Here is a 23966-nt window from a genome sequence, read left to right as displayed (position 1 = left end):
TGCACCTCAACATCACGTTTGCGCGCCCCAACTCTGGCTTGCCTCATCTTCATGACACGATGACTCGAGAAGGACGTTTCTCTGTAGCGCAAACATTGTGTCTTTCAATTAATGAAAAGCATTCATTTGCTCTACTTTTCTCCTGAAAGAAAGACAGAAGCTAGCTGGTCCACATGCTTCTCACCTGATCTTAAGAACAGGAAGTCAGTCAATAAGAGACTTACAGCATCTTTACCGGCCAACGACAGAGTGGGTTATTTTTGTTAACAAAAAACTACCTGACAGAACTTTGATATGCCTTTACAGGATCTATCAGTCCTGACTACCGAAGGGTTCACACCTGTTCTTCAGTTTAGTTGGTCCAGACCAAAGAAGAAGATGATACATTGTTGCATTTTAGTCATAACAGGAATGTAGTCATTGTGCAGTCACCCATTGGTTTGTGGACTGCTGTTTTAAATACTTGAGTCTGCCTTTTGGCCGCTGCCATCTTGGCTTTTTTGCAACCACTGAAGGAAAGACACCATATTTGGAAGGCAGAGTAGTGACGCAGAGACGCCGCATACGGCTCTGGTAGCAACATGTCAATCACAAGGTAGCCCCGCCCTAAAGCATACCCTGCTTTATGGTCTGTTTGACTCTAAATTAATCATAATTTACTAAATGAACATCATGCTGTATTGAAGAAGACTTGAAACTAGAGATTGAGACCATAAAATCATGTTTACAATGTTTACTGAGGTAATAAATCAAGAGAGAAGTAGAGTCATTTTTTCATAGACCTCTATACAACCAAAGGAGTCGCCCCCTGATGGTCAGTAGAGAGAATGCAGGTTTTAAGACACTTCAGCATTGGTTTCACTTTTCAGAACCAGAGGTTGCCGCCTGGTATTAGTTCTAGTCTGGTGACACTAAAGGCTGTACGTACGCCGTTGTAAGCATTTATACTTGTGCGCTAGTTTGCTAGTTTGCAGTGGGGTTTCTTTGCCACTGTGTTGAGTTTCTTTGTGTACTTCAAACAACTGAAACTTAGAGGTTCATGTTGGAGTTGGAGCTAATAAATGTTGAACAACAGTTCAACTTGAACTGAAAAAGAAAAAAGACGTCTAAAGAGATGGTGTGTATGACCGTTGAACCGATTGTGGCAGAAGGGGGTAAATATATTTTCTTAGCTCTTCCAGCAGGGATATGCGTTGGAGGAAATGCGATGCCACCAAGCGGACCAGTCCCTATTGTTGCGGTCTGCGTGGTCACATTTCTAAGGTGCACGTCAGACTTAGGTGTAGAAGCGTACTTTAGGTTCAATGCAGAGGTATAAACCGGCCCTAAACCTTACTTTTTGAAAACAAACCAAGAGCGTGAAGCATAAAGTTATATAGACAGGTGACTCATTCATTGGACAGTTCTGATAATCGTCAACGCTACATGACTCACGGAGGAAATCAAATTCTGCCGACTGACAGCAAGTCATGCTGTACTTTACTGCACCGTTTGTCTTTATTTATCTTCTCTGGTGTCACGTAGTCAAGACTGCGACAGGAGCTCATGTGTTATAAATAATGGTTAGACAGGTAGAAACAGAATGAAATATGTGTCAATGTAGAGGATAGTTACAAAGACCAACCTTTACAAGTGGTCTTTAACAGATGTATATAGGGATCGCTTGTATTTACACCTACAGTTACTCCCAGGAGGCCGCAGAATGGTTTAACAGCAATAGGGTGGACAGATGAGTCCCCACAAAGTCACCGTGTGAACATTTCTGCATCCCCACAACGTTGTCCACACACACACACACACGCACACACATAGCCACGCAGCAGTTGCCATGGGACACGGTTTCCAGCCCTTAATGACTTCTTCCTCTTCTTTTTTCAGCAGAGAAACTCAAACATTCATTAAGCTCGATTACGTCAACCAGCGACAAAAGGAGCACAAAGACAGAGAGTCACTGGAGATGAATGGAGGAAGACAAAGAGTGAGAGAGAGAGAAAGAGAGAGAGAGAGAAAGAGACGGAGGGGAACACCTACAGATTAAAACTTGATACACGACGGTGTTCACATTCCAAATTATTGTCTTAAGAATTTAGACGAAATACGGCATACATGTTGTCTTTTCCTGGTTTTAAAGGCTGCATTACAGTTACGTGATGTCATTTTATTTACCCACCCAATCATTATATCCACAATACTGAGGATTATTTATCAAAAATCTCATTGTGGAAGTATTTTGTGGAAGCAGTCAACCCTGAAATATCGTCGCAATATTGATATCGAGAAACCTGTCTGAAAAAAACATACCAATAATGACACAAACCCAACTAAAGTTGATCATTAATGTCACCATTAAGGTTACTAGATCTCTCAGATGGATGCTGGGGAGGATTCATACTAACACAACTGATGGATCATCAACATCGCAGCCAAATGCAGGGAGGTCAAAGGTCGTAGCACCTCGGCAACAGCTGGAACAAATATCTGTGCCTCCACAGAGATCCCTGTTATTGTAACCGCCGACCAGCCCATCACACACACGGTGACACGCTGCTGATAACTGTGCTGCTATGCTGCGTGACCTCCCAACACTCCTCGCAGCATTTTGACATCGTGACTCATCTCCTGCTCTCGTCTCTGCTCAGCTCTGTAACTCAGTCTGACTCCCTGATTTTCAATCATGTTTGAGAAGTCGGCTTAACAATAATATAAGTTCTCTCGAAATCTTTACACGAAACAGACAGTATAATACAGGCATAAAGAACACGACAAAATACCAGTAGAACAATCACTAGATATAAAATCTCAGACGCACAGTACAGTGTAAAAACATTAAGGAAACAGTTCAATCGTCTTGAACCTTGTGAGCTAATTCGTTCAAATGCGCTTAATGTTGGTAAGCTACACTATTGTAAATGCTTTCCCTGGATTGTGCCCCTTAGTTCTAATTAAGGGAATCTCAATGCTACAGCATCTTTCAAACTTTATTTTTGAACAACAGCTTGTGACCCTTTTTTTCCACATTACAATGACCCAATGTCATGGTTTTGGGAATGACACGTTCAACTATCACAGAAGACTGAAATGATCAGGTGACACAAACTTTTGGCTGTGCAGACAATATTAAAGCCACTATACTTTAATTTTTTTGTGATTGTATCACTATTTTGTGTCCACAAACTCACAAGATAAAAAAAATCTGACTATAAAGCAACAAATGTCTGTCTGTGTGTCCTTCGCATATCTCGAGAACCGCCCATCAGATCTACTTTAAACTTGGCCGGTGTATTGCTGGGGACCGAAGTTTGTGCAGTGTCGAAATTGGTGCGATTTGGACACTGGTTCAATATCGATAAAGTTTGAATAAACAATAGATAGCGCTCTGTGCAGCGGGCTTCAGGGAACTGAGTCGATCATGTCGTCAGCAGCGGGCCTTTACAGGCAGGACTGCAGTTCTTTTGCTGCTGGATGCTGGATGTACTACTGTTACAACCAAACTCTTCTTCACTTCCCCTGGAGTCCCCAAGCAATGATCTCAACAACACTGCAAACAGCACTTGCAGGGGCCAAGTAATTGGCCCGCTTCGAACGGCCATGCGCTCCAAATGGGCACGCCCCCAGAAAACGCTGAGAGCAGCAGAACCGGAAGCCAGGCAGTCGGCCCAATCTGAACCGGAACGCCCTCCGAAAACACCCGCCACGAAACGAGCACTGCACTAGAATTCTTAATTGAAGGATCATGCGGTACATGTTGGAAAAAAAAGATTTTACTATCCTGTGGAGTGGTTAATCTCTTTGGTTTTAGCCAAATCTTTGCCAGAATGCAAGGACTGAATGGTGGTTGTCAGCTTTGCATTCTGTCTGAGTCACACAAACAAAACAAAACAAAGCACATGTAAATAGAGACAATAAGACAGCCGCCTAACCTGCTCAACGAAATGCTAACTGACTGACTGCAGAATCTGGTCACAGAGGAAGGACACTGACATGACAAACACTACCAGCCCGAAAGACACAAACTTCTACATTATGGTGGTTTCATTAATGTGGAGGAGACAACTCTCACCAGATGCTGCCTGTCAGTTGACTCTTAGATCTATGAAAAAAGTACCCATCAACTCCAGCTGCTGAATCCTGGTATTGTGGAGCAGATGTTACAGGTGCTGCATTAGCAATATCGGTCTGTTGAATGGTTGGTCCGCCACTTAGGTCCAGACTGAAATATCTCAACAAGTATCGGATGAACCAACATCATCCAAATTTGTATTTATCCAAAATACAAGCAAAAACAATGACATTCACATAAACCTCCGCTATAATTTGCGTATTTTGCTAATGTTAGCATGCTAACAGGCCAAACTAAGATGGAGAACATGCTAAGCTTTGTACCTGCTAAACATCATCAGGGCAGTACCCTGGTTGTTGATTATTCGTCTTGTTTGAGCCACAAGTGCAGCGCCCCCTGGAAGACAACTTTTGGGGGGCATGAGCTGGGTGAGCAACTTTAACTGGCAAGAATGGACCCTGGAATCAAATTGTTGGGTCCAAAGTGAGATATATCCAAGACTTGAAACGAGAGAATTAGGAATTTTACTGATCATATTCCTGCTCCACAGAGCCGGAATTGAGAACCCTAAAATGATGATTAATGAATGATTTTAATAACCACATGACCTTTTCTCTAGCACCACCCTCAGAACACACTTTTCCTTTTTAGCTGGTATCACTCTAAGAATAGGTTCTGCGATGAACTTTGAAGCCTTTAGCGGGAATGCAACAGTGAGTTAAAGGGAAAGTTTGCCACCTTCTATGTGCATGTTTAATCAGAGTTGATGGTAAATGTAGACAACTGAAGCAATAAATTCCTCAGTGCATGCTATGTTAACAAAGACTTTTCTTGCCAATGGAGCTGTGCCGGCAGTGCCTACATGTACCAGGATACATTGGGCACGTGCTTCTGATGGCCAGGGTCCCTGCCATCCATAACCTCTTACACTACTAATACTCCATAGGAATCCGTAGCGGACGAAGTCACCATGACGTCACCCATTGGTTGGTGGACCTCGAGTCCGGCATTCGCCATCTTGTTTTTTTGCATCCAGAAGTGGCAAGAGAGGGTGAAGTAAAATCAAACCATGAATAAGACATTTTTAGTTGACCAAAATGTTACAATGAACTGAAAACACACTGTGACAGTTAAAGTTCTTGGACGAAAACACAACACAACTCCCAGACCGGCTTTATAGTCTGTTTGACTCTAAATGGACCATAATTTACTAAATGAACATCATGCTGTATTGAAGAAGACTTGAAACTAGAGATTGAGAACATAAACTCATGTTTACAATGTTTACTGAGGTAATAAATCAAGAGAGAAGTAGAGTCATTTTCTCATAGACTTCTATACAACCAGAGGAGTCGCCCCCTGATGGCCATTAGAGAGAATGCAAGTTTGAGGCACTTCCGCATTGGCTTCACTTGTCAGAATTGGAAGTTGCCGCCTGTGTAGCTAGTTTGCAATACAAGCAAAGACAGCAATGGAAATTATGTTATGGTCCTTGAGCAGAGACTATAAGTCAAAGCTGAATTTGCCTGTAGTTCTTCCTTGCATCCAACTACGTCACTGTCATGTGAAATTACCACGCTGGATGCAGAAAGAACAACAGTTGCAGCTGCGACCTCAGCTTTCTGGGTCAATACAGCACGCACTGAGGAATTTACTGATTCAATCGACTGCATTCACCATCAACACTGATTGGACATCCACATGAAAGGTGGCAAATCTTCCCTTTAAGACTTTTTGCTCTGATGCACAATACCGCTACTATGACCAGCACTAAAAAGAATGCTTGCACTTTGAGCAGCAGGTGCGTCGTGTCCGTAGTTTTCTTCTTGTGCCTCTTCATGTGTAATGCAACACCAGTGAAGCGCACACTGCTGCTTACTGGGGATTAAAGAACAAAACGGTGGAAAAAACAGCTGCAAGGTGCATGGCAAGGAGTGATGTAGGCAACAAACACAGCCAGAGCACAGGTGAGCGGTGATACGCCAGTGTCAGGTATCAATTAAAAGATGGCTTCAAAGCTGCTCTCAGTGTTATCAGTTTGTGACACATCCAAACTCCATCTGAGAGCACGACGAACACATTTGTCTACAAGATTTTAAAGGAAGAGCTCAACATTTTGGGATGCATACTTTCCTTTGGTAGTGTGAGATGAGAAAATCAATATCAATCTAGTACAGACCTAGAGTTGGCATGTGTTTAGCCTAGCTTAGCGTAAAGACTGGAAGCAGGGGGAGACAGCTGGCCTGGCTCTGGCCGAAGTTCAAACACCTCCAAATCAAACTAATTGATCGATTGATTGTATCTATCTATCTACCCTGTGCGCTTGTCCAACATTTTGCCAGGCATCATCATGATGACGACAACATTTTTTGTACTATTGGGACTTATAGAGTGCTGCAGGAATGCGTCCTAAATCCGGAAATGAGTCAGCATTTTTTCACTTCCGGTTCTCTTGTCTCGAGGTCAATGGGTTTTTGAATGGGCTTTTGGTTTGGGGCCTGACATAAGGTTTTGTTCCACAACAAATTGCATTTGTTGCATTTATTACTTCTGCCCTTCACATCTATGGAAACAGAACAATCCTGGACCGAAGTAGACAGAAGTCAAAAATGTGTTTTGTGCAGTATAACACACTTACAATGCCATAAACCGGTGCACACGGTTTATTTGGTCTGAAATTGTAAATCGCACATGTGAAATGGAGTAAATTTGATGAAATGTCAAAATGTTGAGCTTTAATTTGGTTACATTTCCTGACAGAAGCGTTTGGCACACATGATGTGTTCAAGGAACTTCAGAATGTTGAAAATCCAACAATAATGGCCATTTTAACAGCCTCAGGCCAAGATAAATGCTGTAATTTAGAAAATGTTTAAAGAAAACATGTTTTTCAAACCTACTTGCAGGTTTTGGGGTTCAGAAAGGAGGTTAGGCTATATCTATACTACTCCGTTTCGAAAACAATCTCCGTCCACACAGTGTTTCAGCCATCGTTTTCGAAATGATCTCTGTCCAGACTAGACGCCTGAGAACGAATATCACGTGACTCTTCACGTACACTGGGCATGCGCTGATGTAAACAGGAAGTAGATTGTCGTATTTTGTAACTAAGCAACCTTTAATGATCGTAAGTACGTGTTTGATACTTAAGATCTTCTCTAAAATCTTCCTCTATGAACTCAAACAGATACAGTTTGTGGAAAGTTTTATAAGTTTTATTTTTCAGACTTAACGTTAGTTACAGCACTGCGGGTCTCTCTCTCTCTCTTTCTTTCTCTCTCTCTCTCTCTCTCTCTCTCTCTCTTTCTCTCTCTCCCTCTCTCTCTCTCTCTCTGTCTCTCTCTCTCTCTCTCTCTTTCTCTCTCTCCCTCTCTCTCTCTCTCTCTTTCTCCCTCTCTCCGCTCACTGATCTCTCTCTCTCTCACGCCGCTCACTGATCGCTTCAATAACAGCTGTTTAACTGGACAACAGCTGCTAGGAAAGACAACAAGGTCAGCGATGCCTGTAATCAGTTGTCCACGTTAAATTAACCTGGTAGTCGATCGCGGGTGTCTACGTCATCGTTTCCAAACTTATGCGTTTACGTCCGTCCAGACGAATACGCTATCCGGAGTTTCCAAACGTATCCGTCTTCGGGAGCGTTTCTAAGACTACATCCACACTACTCCGTTTCTATTTAAAAACGCATATGTTTTGCTACGTTTACACTGAGCGTCCACACTACGCCGGCGTTTTCGAGCACCGAAAACGGAGGACTTTAGAAACGCCCCCGAAGATGGATACGTTTGGAAACGTGAAGTGACGTGAAGTCGTGCCAGCGTAGCGTTTGTTTGTACTCTACCGTTAGCTTTTTACTTCTAACGATTACATTCACAAAAAAATCATAAAAGTGGTGTTCATTTGTGAAGAAGATCTTTCTAAACAAAACGGGTGAGGATCATACACATTTCTTTGCCACAGAGCGTATTTTCTGCAACGATCTAAAATCAAATGGAAGTGCAATGCTGAAATATGAAAATACATCATCCCTGGGGTTGTTGGAATTCTAGTGCCGGCCCACACAGATACTGCACCAATCAAATTTAAGCACAAGCAGAATGAGTCCGGACCAAAAATGCACCCCTCACAGAGTCCAATAGGGGGGAGCTATCACTGGAGACACAATATACCAAACAAGTAAACAAGTCCAACCAAACACCAAGGCTAGAGGCCCCGCAGTCAACTGCTGTAGAACTGAGGTGGTCTACAGAGGTCAAAGGTCAGTGTTTTGCCCTATATGTCAATAATGAACTTGCTACGTAACCCTTGTTCCCAGTAACTAACTGCATTCCTACAGGCTGGTTCCTTCAGACGTTTCAATCCAGCCAAGCCCAACAGCCTGAAACAGGCGTGACCTGCTGAAGCCCGACACTGTTGTTGTTGTTGTTGTCGTTGTTGTTGTTGTGACAACCGATCAGCTCACTCTCAAAATATTGAGGTTTTAAGAATGATTGCTGGTTAACCGTATTATCCAGCTAGATTATTACAACTTGGGACCTTTTTTTGTGGTTTTATCTATCATTTCTGTCAGCTGTAACAACGTATTTGCTACTGGACCAAGCCAAGTGTTGAGACAGGACAACTTCACTAAAAAGAAGTCTGAAAGGTCAGTCAGTCGATCAGACAATAATAACAATATGAAATTAAATTATGATGTCATTTTATATCGTAACATGTATTGTGATAAATTAAAGTTTCTATCATCCATCTTTACCTGAAGACTGATTCAAAATGTAAAATGCCAACTCACTAAAAACACACACACACACACACACACACACACACACACACACACACACACACTTACAGGTCTGACTGGCAGCTCCTCAGAAAACACTCCGGTTTGTTTTCAGCTTGTTGTGAGTACACTAATGGTGGCTGTCTCTGAGTGTCTCTGTGTGTAAGTGTGTCTCGCTCTCTGTCTGACTCTGTTCTTAGCCAACCAGGGCTCACCTGAACGCACCAATCAGAGGAAGGGCAGCAGGTATGGAGGAGAGAGAGAGAGAGAGAGAGAGAGAGAGAGAGAGAGAGAGCGAGAGAGAGAGAGAGAGAGAGAGGCGGCATCTAATGGGTGTCAGCTTTTGTCTAACCAACACCGAGGATGGAGGAGCTACCACCTGCTTCTCACACACTTGCCAGAGTCACATACGCACACACACACACACACACACACACACACACACACACACAGATACTTGGGTCGTTTTGAGAGAATAACCATCAGTTCAGTTCAATAAATCTTTCTATCCTCTGATGTGTGTGAAGAAGAAGTGATGAAAGTGAAGAGTCGGAGAAAACAAAATTATTCAAACACTTTAAAGGCGAACAACTTCGCTGCTCAAGAAGGGAAAGATCCCACCTTCACACCCGTTGTCTCGTTTCTAGGGTCACGAAGTTGGAGGAGTTATTTGGAGTGAGGTAAGTCGAGTTCATTATCTCACAGACAATGTGAGGCGACTGACTGGATGGTATTTAACTCTCCTGCTTACATAAACCATCAGAACAAAAGATGAGCAACTGTGTGGGAAATTATTATTTTGATTAAAAAACAAGCTACAGATACAAGTAGACATGAAAATTGAAGGAGCATAAAAACATCCAATCAAAGGGTTTATGATGACGTGTGCTCCTTGTCGTTATTGTAGAAACCTGATCAAACACTATTTACTTTAAACCGGTCCACTTTCAGATTCTGGATCAGTTTGGGATGAATTTAGCAACTTTTGGAACATGTTTTGCTCCAAGCAGCAACAACAAAGTGTCCCGAATTTACTATCGCCCTGACTCACCCCTTCTTCTCTGTAGCTACGGCAGCCGAGGCTCGTGGGTATCGCAGTTTTTGACGCCAAACTGACGGAGAAACAAATGAGTCAAACCGATAGTTACATCATCGTCATACGGTAAATTAATTCAGGAGACGTCTGCGTTTCTATGTTGAGGAACATTTAGGAGATCATCGACAGAAAACGTGTGACTACTTCTGTCCACATGATACGTCTGCTGTGAGCTGCAGCCATCAGTTCATCCATTTACTGTCTGTAAAAACAGCTTGTCCCCTAGGATTTGTAAATTCAGCAGGACACTTAAGTCCAAAGGTGAATGCGGCTCAGGTATGCAACTGCCGAGTTTGACCTGCTGCACAGTCCGCCGCACACGGACGTGCAAATCCAGGCCCCTTGTTCAAAGCCCGGTAGAACAGAGCAGAATTATCATGAAACAGACCTGAGAGCAGTCGCACGTCTCGTGGTTCCCCATCATACTCCCGCAGGAAGCCGATCAGACCAAAACACGCAGCGCTGCCCTCCGCCTGTCTGGAGGACAAGTTCTCACGCCTTCACCTCCTCGCCACACCTTCTCCATAATGCCATGTGTGCATCTACACCTGTCCTCCAGTGTGTGTGTGTGTGTCTGAAGTCTAAAGTCCTGCATTGTGTTGTGTCTCCCAGTGAATAAAAGCCGCAGTAGCAACAGCAGCCTTGCAGGCAGTCACACCCCAAACCCAAATACATTCCTGGCTTTGTACCATGCCAGGTGTCAACCGGAGAATGAAAATAGATGCTACGTTCATCAGTGCCTCAGAAGTGGAGCAAATGCATCCCCGGTGTTCAATTAGGGAGAGAAAAGATTAAAATCTTGCTACCCCACTATCTGTCTTTTTCAAAATAAACGTATCATCATTCAGTCCTGGTAATCAGGTGGTTATATTTAGGCAGCTTATATCTGTGATCATTTGACTATCTACAGTAACTGATAAAATCAATAAAAAACACACATTTAGGGTGCCATTCTCTGACTGCAAAAATAAGTCTGGTTTATGGTCTCAATCTCTAGTTTCAAGTCTTCTTCAATACAGCATGATGTTCATTTAGTAAATTATGGTCCATTTAGAGTCAAACAGACCATAAAGCAGGGTATGATTTAGGGCGAGGCTACTGTGATTGACAGGTCGCTGCCTGACCAGAGTCACTCCTCAGCATTCCAGACATGGTAACTTCTGTTCATTGGTTGTGAAAAAAACACTTCTTATATACAGTCTGTGGTCTATTCACACTGAAGTCTGAATGTTTACAAAGGTAGACAGCATTTAGCTTTACCTGTCATCAAAGACTGATAAGCGAGTGTAGGAAAAGGAAAATAAGGTGAATGAACCTGCTTGACGTATCGCGAAAGACCGAATCCAAGAGTCGACTCTTTGAAGTGCAATGTGACTATTAATATTTAATATTAATATGTAATATTAAATTCATATTTAATATTCATATTGTATATGTAATATTAAATTCATATTTAATATTCATATTGTATATGTAATATTAAATTCATATTTAATATTCATATTGTATATGTAATATTAAATTCATATTTAATATTTAATTTATAATATTAATATTTGGTATGTAATATTAATATGTAATATAAATATTAATATTTTATATTAGTATGTTATATGTAATATGAATATCTAATCTGCAATATTAATATTTTGTATTAATATTCATATGCAATATTACTATTACTATTAATATGTAATATTTAATATTCTGGCCTGCTGTTCTTATTATTTGGGATGTAGTGTAGGGCTAATCCAAGAGGTTAGGTGGTGTGAAAATGCAATCATTTTGTTATATAGTATTTATACTATATATATTTATATATTTTTCCTGCATCTATTCAATGCGTTGCATTGCATTGTGGGATTGTTAGCAGGGAGTAGTGTACATGCCAGGGTAAGCTGTTCATTCACAAGTAAGTCTCTCTTTGGTGACGCACAACTGACGGCAGGTCGATGTCAGTTGTGTCGTTATAAATCGTTATCCAGCAACCGGATCCGACGACTTAAGATTAGAATAATACACTGTATGACTTCATCTACCGACTGTCACCAGAACCAACTGTGCCGGACTGGAACAGACTCGGTCCAACTTAGTCCTAAGAAATAAATCTACCCTATCAGTTCATTTTGACAAAGAACGTTACTGGATTGATGAACAGATGTTCAACATGCTGCTCTCTGTTTATGTAAAAACTAAAATGAATTACACTTTTACTCAAATTAACTATATACTGCATGTAATAATCAGTAACTTATGAACAATGACAGATAACAGGTAATGAACAGTGATTGCCTGTGTGTGTGTGTGTGTGTGTGTGTGTGTGTGTGTGTGTGTGTGTGTGTGTATGCTGATTTCAGACAACCAAATCAGATTTGGACTATGAACCAGGATGTACCGCAGAATCCTGACCAGTTACAGATTAGACTGGCTAACTAGAAGGAGGGGAGGAAGCAAGGAAGGAAAGAACAAAGGAAAGAGGGAACGTTTTAAGATGTCATTGATTTCAGTGATTCATATTTTCTCTTTGTGCAAAGATAAACACCAATCTATTTGAAAACAGTGGAGACCAGAAAACCTATTTCATTACAGTTCTAATTCAACTTTAGCATAAAGGTGCTTGATGCCTAACAATGGATAATTGTGACACTAATGTTATGGTATTGACAAATATAATGGTTCAAATGTTGATATTAATTTCAGTTACCTTGAGAGCATGAATGTCATATCCTGGTTTAAAAATTCTGCTGTAAGAATACGGAAACAATTGCAAGAAAAAAACTGATTTCCAGGGATTTACGGGTAGCTCAAATCAAGGACTCTGATTGGTTCATAGCCGGGATATAATACCCATACACCACAGCAATAATGCAAATTATTTTGCTCTTTCACTGTCACACCCATCAGGAATAAATAACTAATAGGTTGTCATGGTTGCTTAGCGACAGGTTCCCGGAGGGGGAGGGGGCGGCACTTCAGCCAACACCAAGTGGCAACCTCCGGTTCTGCCAAGTGAAGCCAATGCAGAAGTGTTTTAAAACCTGCATCCTCTCTACTGACCATCAGGGGGCGACTCCTCTGGTTGTATAGAAGTCTATGAGAAAATGACTCTACTTCTCTCTTGATTTATTACCTCAGTAAACATTGTAAACATGGGTTTATGGTCTCAATCTCTAGTTTCAAGTCTTCTTCAATACAGCATGATCTTCATTTAGTAAATTATGGTCCATCTAGAGTCAAACAGACCATAAAGCAGGGGATGCTTTAGGGGCGGGCTTACTGTGATTGACAGGTTGCTGCCGCTACCAGTGCCGTATACAGTGTGTCTACGTCACTCCTCCACATTCCAAATATGGTAACTTCTGTTCATTGACTGCAAAAACAACAACATGGCGACGGCCGCAATCCAAAATGGCAACGGCAAAATTGCCGAACTCGAGGCTTCAAGACTGGAGTTCACAAACCAATGGGTGACGTCCACTTCCTATACACAGTTTACGGCCAACACGGAACAGGTTACAGATGCAAAGTAATGCTTTGCATCTGTAAAAATGGAAATATTTAAGGTTCTATGGCAGAGTGGATTGAGCACTTCCCATCTTCAGAAAAACATCTACCTGGTGGGGTTTTACATTCTTGGCCAGAATATGTAAGCAAGGATTAACGCAGCAGAAATACACTAACCACGATTCTTGACACCAGAGAGATTAAGGATGTAAGTGACCACAAGTTTGAAACCTTTCTGCAGAGCTACTGGTAACTGAAACTCAGTGACATCCTCGCCCACACCAAGTAACACACCTCCACCAAACAAATAAAGACAAGTCCAGTACAAGCAGTTATCAAAGTCATCCTACTGACACTGGACAGTTTCACTGTGGTTGCACAATAAATGGAAACATACAAATAATGTGAAAAAGAGCCAAATAATATTATCAATGTAACGCTGATCTGTGACAAAAAAAGAAATATGTAGCTGCTAGTGTACCTTCCGAAAGCAACTGCCTCGGAGGCCCAGCCCAGGACAAGCCGTTTTGGTGTGAGCGTTATTATTTATTCATAAAAAAAATATTTAAATTGGAATGTGTCTATAACTTTCATGTTGTCTACTTGATAATGCCCCTTAGCTGTGATATAATCACAACATACCAAGGCCTGTTGTGAACTGTTAATTAACTATAGACTTACTGATTAATAAGTTCAATTTGAAAGAATATCAATTAGTGAAAAGCATGAAGCTTTAAGTGTGTATGTGGAATGATATCATCATGAGTCTCATAGTAATCATTTACTAAAATCTGAAACAGGTGTTTTCCCCTTGTTGCTGAATTTCCTGCTCGTCATTACCCATCAACCAGAGAGATTTCCCTCTCTCTCTCAGACACACACTCACTCTGATACCCGATCTCTACCCGATGGGATTAGGAATAGCCAAACTAACCAGGCGAGTTTAAACTCAATATTGGATTAAATAAAAGAAAAAACATGGCTTTGGATTTCAGGTTTAGTTTGTGTCTCACTTTTGACAGCACCGGTCAGATTCGCTTGAGTTGTATCTTCTCGACATGCTCACATGCTGGGTTTGGGTCTCAGTTTTAGAATTCACAGCACATTCACACACACAGAGTCTGTACCTGCGGACGGTGAGCTGCAGAGTCTTGTACGATCCTTTGACCAGAGCGATGGCCTCCTGTCTGTATCCGGTCAGCTCCACGTCGTTGATGACGATGATCTCATCCCCCACCAGCAGAGGCTGCTCCAAACTGTCCGCCTTACCGCCCTCCTCTACCTGCACAAGACACAAACACAAACACATGTAAGTCCAGATTTACTTGGAAAGTGGCGTAGGGCAAATGTGCACAGCAAGACGTCAACGATTTGGCAGCTATTTGCTACAGATTTAGCTAAATGATTTACTAAAGCGCCGGCTCATTATGCAGTCAGTCTGCTAGTGAGGGAGAGCTCAGCAGGACAAGACCAGGCGGCAACCTCCGGTTCTGTTGAGTAAAGCCAATGTGGGAGTGTCTTAAAACTTGCATTCTCTCTACTGACCAGCAGGGGGCGACTCCTCTTGTTGCAAAAAGAAGTCCAATTGTATAGAAGTCTATGAGAAAATAACTCTACTTCTCTCTTGATTTATTACCTCAGTAAACATTGTAAACATGAGTTTATGTTCTCAATCTTTAGTTTAGTTCAAGTCTTCTTCAATACAGCATGATTTAGTAAATTATGGTCCATTTAGAGTCAAATGACCATAAAGCAGGGTATGCTTTAGGGCCGGGCTACCTTGTGATTGACAGGCCACTACCCCTACCAGAGCCGTATACAGCAGCTCTACATCACTCCTCCATATTCCAAATATGGTAACTTCCATTCATTGGTTGCGAAAAAACATGGCGACGGCCGTAATCCAAGATGGCGACGGCGAAATCACCGAACTCAAGGTTTCCTAACGGCAGTCCACTATGTCTGCTTCTTATATTACAGTCTATGGAGAAGACCACCGAACTCAGAAAAGAAATAATGGAGTGACCTCAGAGGTCTATTGGGTTCATGCTGCAGTCCTCCCCTGCCTGCAGTCTCTGCGCTAAGCTAGGCTAAACATGTCCTATCTCTGTACTGGTAACACAGCGGTGGAACTTGTTGAGTCACACTTGCTGTGGCAGCCGTTATCAGGGTTTCTATTGTTCTGGTGGGTAGGAACCACTTGTGATGTGCTCGTGTGTGCGTTCGTCGATGTCGGGAAAAGAAGGAAGTCTTGGCTGTTTGCCCGGTGCCTTTTGTCATTCTCACATCCTGTCTGTCTCTATTTTTCTTTACGGGCTTTATTTTAGGTAAAACTTCACTGCATCTATACCTGTCTTTGTTAATTAAATTGACTGTTCACTTAAACCCTTTAAACCCATTCACTTAGCAATCATATGCTCCACACAAAGAAGACGGTGGACTCCTTTCTACAACCAATGATAAAAGAACAAACGTTTTGTTGTAAAACTAGCTTATTACCTACAGTGACATAGCGTTAACTTCCAATGCCGTCAGTTAGCATATCGTCTCCTCACCCGGGGAGGACACGCTTCTGCCGGGGCACTGAGCTATGAGTGGGTTTGCCCCGCCGGAGTCTGAGCTAAAGGAGTTTCTGGAGAATTTTGTCCGGAATCCGACACAGCGACTACCAAAGACAAGCATTAAGAATAACTATAACTATATAGAAACAGCCAATCTTCTTGCTGATGGTCTTGTTATCTTATGTTGGTCATATAGAGGCATCTGTATTACACTGAGACTGTTTCATGAACAGTTAAAGGTTCCTCACAGTAACTTTAAGATTCTCATCACTCTTACATTGGTGTTGTCTACGGTGATGTTTAAATTGAAACTCACGGTCTGGCACACGCACAACACACACACACACACACACACACACACACACACACACACACACATACTGTCAGCATGACCCAACTACATTATCAGTTGTGCCAATGATGCCTCTCAGCAGCGTGTGCGACAGTATCAGGACCTACGTCTGTGTCTGTGTGTTTATCACTGTGTCCGTCCTCTTTGAGGCCACCTTGTCTTGCCCTCTCATTCTCTGTGAGATAAGCTCAATGAAATCCTGAGACGGTCGTCAAAATATCTCTGCACAAACGTCGCCGGCTCAGACTGGACTGGCTTGCTGTGTCTGTCAGGTGAGAGAAAAGAAACTAGGTGGGCCTCGATACGCAAGAGAGACAGGTAGACAAGATATCCATCCTGGTTTGTGTTCTTGTGCAATTTTATTTGGCCCATACTCTAAAATGTGCAAAAGCTTGAGTCAACTTTTTCAGTTCAGTGGCCTCACAGAAATGAGGAGTCAGCATTTTTTTTGACACAGTGCTGTAGTCGGTCTGAACGTGGACTTCATCATCACGGATACTGTGGCCTTTAGCACTGAACGTATGACGTGACTGCAACATTCAGACTCCCATTCCCTCCTGGTATTACCATGTGATCTGTATCCGGACATCTTATCTGGACAAGGAAAAAACTCAAAGTACACACAGTTATCAGCGTGCGATGGGGATCATCCAGATCACACATGGACAACTTTTCAAGCGGCCTGTCAAAAAGCTCCCTGTGCAAAGGAAAAGCCAGCAGAGCCCATGCTTCAGGAGACTCGCTACGACGACGTGCAAGACAAAGGTCCTGTGATGGAGGCAGCTGAGCTAGCCCTAGTGCTAGTGAGCTTCTCCACCACACACACATTAGGATATTGGCATCACAATGCGGGCAGAATCCAGATAACAAGAAGGATTTCCCTCCTGTTTATTATGTGTGTGTTAGTTACACTGGTATAAAACTCATAAGTCAAACTAAAACTAAAAGATAATGTTACGTAAATCTTCTGCCGATCTTTGGCATCCATGGGGCTATAAAGCAAGCGCACGAGCGTTTCCTTTAACCCCGCCTCCAAGCTATCGGCCTCGGGCTCATTCACAAAAACTCTGGATTCGGCTATTAGTTCATTTAACAACTTTTAGGACCTAATGATTTAAATAAGGGTTATTCCATTTTTCCTACTCGGAAGGTGATTTACCAAAAAGACTCGCTCTTTTCCAATGTACTTCAAGTCTATCGGGAAAAGTCTTTTTTGGTGACGCCGTCGGTACAGGCTGCCGATGTAGGCTTCTGTTTTAATTTGGCATAATGGTTCAGCTCTTATATGGGACCGGACCGGACCAACAAAACTGGAAATCGACCCAACGCTGATGTGGACTCCAGCATATGAGAGCAATAAGATGCACTTCCTGTCATGGCCAGTAGATATACTGCTCCAAGAAAACTCTGACTGACACAACTTCTCAAATGCAAAGTCCAGGCACTGTGGGTGTCACTTGACTGTCCCACCAATGTCCACCCTGTCTTTGCCCAAATTAAGATTTCCTGACAACTAACTGACAAAGTCGAACTACACAGATCAAAGGTCGGGTTCACCATGGGTACTAGAAATACATTAACTAACACCACACAGTGACTGTATTTGATAGTTGATTTCACATACTTTCCTGTGATTGACAAAAGGTATCTAGCGCTGTTCTGAAACAACAAACCCCGCCCATCTGGGAATATTTGAATGTTAAAACAACTGCCAAGAATTTCACTCAGGGTGTGTCTGACCATCTTCTGAATTACAACATGTGTTACTTTTCAACAAAGGCATTCTGTGTTTAGATTCTCAAACGCAGCGCTCCCAAAACATTCTGTAGGTCCCGAGTGACTTTAAGCACCTATGTATGGTGGCCCTGAGGAGCCAAAACATAACAACATCACAGAAAACACAATGCCATTTTGCAAAACCCGTCAACAGATGGGGGTTTGGTGTGAGGAGCAGGCCCCCGACAGACAAAGATGGGTTGACTGACAGTAACACAAATGTGGGATGAGTCTGATGAGCTGTGCTGATATAAAGGAAATGAAACATCCTCTCAGAGCTGTGAAAGAATAACAGCGTGCTAAAATGTAAACCGCCGCTCGGCTCTGTAGAGCGGTGCACATCAGGAATAAGGAATAAATATACCCAAATAAGGCTCGCAGAATCACTCAGTAACGCCGTGTGAGAGAGTGTGTGTGTGTGTGTGTGTGTGTGTGTGTGTGTGTGTGTGTGTGTGTGTGTGTGTGTCACTGACTTTGGTATTCCAGCTGAAATTCATTATCCTGCAGACGGAGATATCCAAACAGAGCGGCTCAGCCTGTTCATACCGTGACTGAAACAACATACCTCCTCTAATCAATAAAGACTGTGTGATTTAGGAAAATATCCTCAGACAGCAGTGTGTGTGTGTGTGTGTGTGTGTGGGGGGGGGGCTGAATTGACTTTGAATAACGTGGTTGTGTCTTTGCTGGCTTGTGACAAAGTAAAATGAAGCAATTGTCAAACACCTATGTCCCTGTCTACTCAAGGTAAAAGAAAAATAAAGTGAAAAATGTAAGACATCCTAACGCACATCAGGGACTTGGTCAATATTAGTATTGTGATTAAAATGTTTTAGGGTGGGGCTACCTTGTGATTGACAGGTCGATATTGCTACCAGAGCCATATTCCCCAGTCCAAATACGGTCACTTTCGTTCACTGGTGGCAAAAAACCAAGATGGCAACGTTCAAAATGACGAACTCAAGGCTTCAAAACCAGCAGTCCACAAACCAATGGGTGACATCACAACAATTACTGCCACTTCTTAAATACAGTCTATGTTTGTCATGGGGGTGGCCGTGGCACACTGGGTTAAGAGGGTCATCTGACGGTTCGATCCTTGCCCGGGACGTGTCCTGTGTCGAAGTGTCCCTGAGCAAGACACTGAACCCCTAATTGCTCCCCGGGCGTTTCTCAGCAGCCCACTGCTCCCAATACGTTGGTGATGGGTTAAAAGCAGAGGCTAAATTTCGTATATGTGTAAAAAATGTACATGACAATAAAAGAAATTTCATTAATTTTTCATTTCATGTTGGCGCCTGAGCTGTTCACCAAGCAGTTCCTATCAGTTGTACTAGCGGCGCTTTTCTATAGAGAGCATGGTTACGAATCGTAACCCCAGATTTTATGAGTACAGGCTTGGACCTTTAAGAGCTGTTGCTATACAAAACTGAGTTGAGATTTGTATGATCAATCTGCAACAGAAAAAACATCAATCAATGCTGAGGTGAACCATCCAATGGAGGTTGTTAAGAGAACCCGTCAGAGGCTTTTTCAGCGGTTTCAGTACTGGGAGAGATAATGGGCCAGAAGTTTTGTATCTCATAACTGTCTGTTCAGGCTCCAGTCCAGTTGCTGTTGGTCTATATGTTTTTGTTGAATCTTAACAGACATGTCCCCTGTTAAGGTTGTCATAGATCCTTTAAAAGTTGGGAACAAGTTTTCAGAACTGTGATGGAGCTACAACTACTGTAAGAGTAGATTAACGCTGAACCAACAGAGGCAGCAGATATTCACGGTAGAGAGTTTGGGTTACAGCTTAACCGGTGTGCTTTATTTTGAATGTGTAACACTGGCAGTGTAATTGCACACGTCAAGTTCGATGCCGGTCATGAGACCTTCAGATTAAGACTCATTAAGACTGTTTAACCTGAGCCGAACCACCTGGATTAACAGAAACCTTCACTGTGACCTCTGACCCCGGCTCAGAACTGCAAGAAATGTGCTGCACTGTTGATAAACAATCGTCAAAAATCTCTTTTGTACTTCGCTTACCGAGGAAGAAGGGGAAGAAGAAGAGATTCGGACGGAGAGCATCACAAAAATGACCTGATGTGGACATACATCCTTTTCACTGTGCGGTCGGATAAACACAGGGAGACATTAGTTGGACATTTAGTGACGAACAGACAGAAGAAAGACAGAGAACGAAAGGGAGAGGAAGTACAGAGAAAGACAGAAAAAGTCTGAGAGACACTGTCAAACCGACAGAGACTGAGACATCAGGCAGATGTCGGGTCAAACATGGAGAACGATGCTAACACTGATCTAATTACACAAAATAAAAGCATGAGTGTGTTCAAAAGCACTCAGGACAACACATAATTCACATTCTTGTCCTATTTTACAGCATGCAGTTTGGCCTTCGTCCCAGAATGACCTCGGCACAAACACACACACACACACACACACACACACACACACACACACACACACACACACACACACACACACACAAGCACTAACTTGCTCATTTGCATTTTAATATAATGAGGTCACATTGCTGCGAGAACAGAAAGGGTATCATTAATGATCACTTTCCTTATTACAGTAGCCAGGGCTGAGCGATTAATCATTTCTAAATCCAAATCGCACTTTGAAAGTGCCATGTTTTAATAACTCACATTATGCCTGAACAACCTAAAAGAGGTGAAATAATTATTCATAACAACAGTGTTTTGTCAGCTGCAGTTAATTCAGTGAGTTGGTTAACTACACAATCAAACTCTCTGCATAAGTCAAAATCTGTATTTTTCCTGTTGAACGGTGTTTCTCCATGTGCTTCGCATTGCACTGCCCAACACATAGCAGTCTGCACTGTTGAGCCTTGTCTCCGGACGGTTTGTTGAGGAACAACATCACTCTTTGCATCATTCTGAGGTTTGAGAAGGAAGGAAGTGGGCTCTGTCTTTGTGGTGTTTGAAATGAGAGGCTTTCCGGATAAACAATCTAGCGTTAGCTGGTAACACGGTGTTCTATTCAGTTGTGGTTGAGGGTGAATGACAAATGGCAAATAGTTAACGGTAGTCTGAATCTTTTAGTTCAATACTCAAGCATTATATCATTGTTTTAAGCCAAACGCGCTGAATCCGGGATTCAGGGTTGTCTGCGGAGCTAATGCTAGCTTAGCAGCTAAAGTGAGATGATATCATCAGGGTTATTTCTGCTTGAATGGAGACTTCATTTTTCAAAATTCGGCATAACAAACGTGTACAGTTTGAAAAAAGTGTGAATTAACCAGGTAGGGAGGGTCAAATAGGGTTATGCTAGTGGTTGCATCTTGGGAAACATACGTTTGGGCTTTTTTGGAGTTTACCGATAACTAAAAATCAGGTTATCTCTGCCTCTGTTGCTTTGAATGTGATCATTCTTTGTTAAAACTCCTGTGAGGCAACCAATATTAAGGACGTGAAATACTGGAATCGCTGAAATACCCTTTAAATTGCTTTCTCAATATTGGGCAGAAGGAGGCTATTAAAATTACTTCTGATATTTAAAGGGAAAATTTGCAACCTTTTATGTGGGTTTCCAATCAGCGTTGATGGTAAATGTAGTCCACTGAAGAAATAATATCTCCAGTGCTGTATTGAATGAAAAAGCTGATTTCTCCTGCTCACGGAGCGGTGCCAGCAGCGCCTACATGTACCAGGATGCATTGCAAGCGGCGAATCTGCTCACTCTCTTCGGATTGTCATTGGCCACAGCTTCCAACAAACACTGCCCACGCTGGCATTCACTGCAGCAGAATGATTCCCTTTCTGTGGGCATGGGAGGGCAATCTGAACAAAGGCACCTCCAGTTGGCGTTTGGTCCCGGCAGCTCAGGTTCTGGACGGTCCCCGTCGGCCATTTCCTGCTGCTTCAGCATCGAACGGCCTGAATACGGCTGAATATCCCAGTCAGCCAGAACACTGTAACATGTACATCCTTCATAACATCCACTGCACTCATATTTTGGTTTTTTTTTCCCCTCATAGTGGGAAAAGTAACTAGCTTGGAGAACAAGGACGTTTTGGAATGGCATTGCTCAGCTACCGATGCTAAAGTAGCACTCTAGTTTCCTTGCCACCAATGACATCACTTTTGACGTCACTGGATGCAGGAAATACAATAGATTATGCAGCTGCACCCGGCTGCTAAATCCTGCTATATAGGGTGAAGGCATGAGTAGGAATATCAGGGTAAACCAATCAGAGGCAGAGTAGAGCGGGTCATGCCTTTGCCATAGTAGGATTTTAATATCACTGTGCCATAGAAACAGAGAACATAGGCAAAAACTGCAGACGTTGTACACACTATATGTCTAACTCAGATAGATAGAGATAATATAATATTAATATTAATAATATACATAAGAAAATATTATTTAAAAAAAATAGTTTGGCTATAATAATTAATATGATACAATATTATTTAAAAAAAATAGTTTTGACTATCAGGACAATTATTGTCAAGCTATATCTATATATCCCTACAGCCCCTGTGCCATGACATGTGTAACACACATGTCATAACGAGGAACAGTCTCGTACCTTGGAGATGATGAGCAGCTCTCCGTGCTCCAGGCCGCCCTGCAGGGTGAAGCCCCACGGCGCTCCTCCTTGCAGCCGGGCCTCCACCAGCACCCAGCCGCCGTCGCCGCCGCCGCCGCCTCCTTCTCCTCCGCCAGCCGGCTGCCGGAGCCCTGCCCGGACTCCGTTTTCCATGCCCAGCTCTCCTCTGTCCTCAGCCCGGCGGACTGAGGAGTCAGGGACCGGACTGCAGAAAACGATCCCTGATTCACGAGCGCATTTCCTTCATTCATTTATAACTCCCCGATAAGGAAAAAGTGAAAGGAGGTGTCCGGAGCAGTGAGCTGCGTTTCCTGCAAAGTGCATTCCTGAAGCGCAAAGAGCGGCGGATTCTCCGGCAAAATAGACGAAACTACCCGCTGGAGTGTGGAGGGAGCGGAGGTTAAAAAGTTTACTGACAGGAGAAAGTGTTACAAACTTCAAGATGAAGAAGAACGAAGTCAGATCAGATCTGCTCAAACAGAAATCCAAACCTCTCTCTCTCTCTCTCTCTCTCTCTCTCTCTCTCTCTCTCTCTCTCTCTCTCTCTCTCTCTCTCTGTTCCTCTCTTTTCTTTTCGCTCAGTGAGTCGCAGTAAATCCTATTGTGATGCTAAACTGATTTTCGGAAGACAGATAGAGAGAGAGAGAGAGAGAGAGAGAGAGGTGTAGTGAGGTAGAGTGAGACAGAGAGGGAGAGAGAGGGGGGTCAAGAGAGGAAGCGAGGTAGGCAAGGAAGGATAAAGGAAAGAAGTGAGAAATAAATGAAGAAAAAAGGAGGTAGGAGAGAGAGGTAGGAAAGAAGAGATGAATAAAGAAAGGAGGGAAGGGAGTGTATAAGAGAGGAAGCAAGGAAGAAAACATGGGTGAAAACTATAGAAAGGGGAGAATAAAAAAACAAAAACAAGAGAAGAACTGTGAAACAGGACTGAAAGTGTTTCCTGTGTGTGTGTGTGTGTGTGTGTGTGTGTGTGTGTGTACTGATGAGTTGTAATCCAATCCTCCACAGCAGATCTGAACTCTTCAGCAGCAGGTCTGACGCCGTGACCATTCACACTGGAACCAGATTACTGAGAAGTGCCACATTGAACCGTCCGCTGGATCAAATCGCTTTAACACGGTCGCACAATTAACCGACGACCATAGTCCTCAGCCCGAACCCGAGCCCCCGCTACGCATGCAGGGCTTCATGTTTATGCCTCGCGTTTATGCCAAGCAGGTGTAAAGTCTGCTATGATCGCGACCTAGTTAGC

General features: G+C 42.8%; 1 protein-coding gene across 3 annotated transcripts in view; it reads right to left on the bottom strand.

Annotated features, from left to right (window-relative positions):
* shroom3 (shroom family member 3) overlaps window positions 1–23626 on the bottom strand; it is a 67878-nt gene extending 44252 nt beyond the window's left edge. For all 3 annotated transcript variants that reach the window (XM_068705971.1, XM_068705973.1, XM_068705972.1), the window contains exons 1-2: window positions 22697–23626; window positions 14565–14719 (exon numbers count right to left, since the gene is read on the bottom strand). In XM_068705971.1, coding sequence (XP_068562072.1) covers window positions 14565–14719; window positions 22697–22870 — 329 coding nt within the window. In that variant the 5' untranslated portion in view covers window positions 22871–23626. The remainder of the gene's footprint in view (window positions 1–14564; window positions 14720–22696) is intronic.
* Between the last annotated feature and the right edge of the window lie 340 nt (window positions 23627–23966).

This window comes from Cebidichthys violaceus, unplaced genomic scaffold, assembly GCF_023349555.1.
Source record: "Cebidichthys violaceus isolate CVI_PGR_0920_01 unplaced genomic scaffold, fCebVio1.0.p SCAF_12, whole genome shotgun sequence".
In the NCBI taxonomy this organism is placed as follows: Eukaryota; Metazoa; Chordata; class Actinopteri; order Perciformes; family Stichaeidae; genus Cebidichthys; species Cebidichthys violaceus.
The sequence above is the reverse complement of the archived record's forward strand: the minus strand, read 5'-3'. Positions and strand labels throughout refer to the sequence as shown.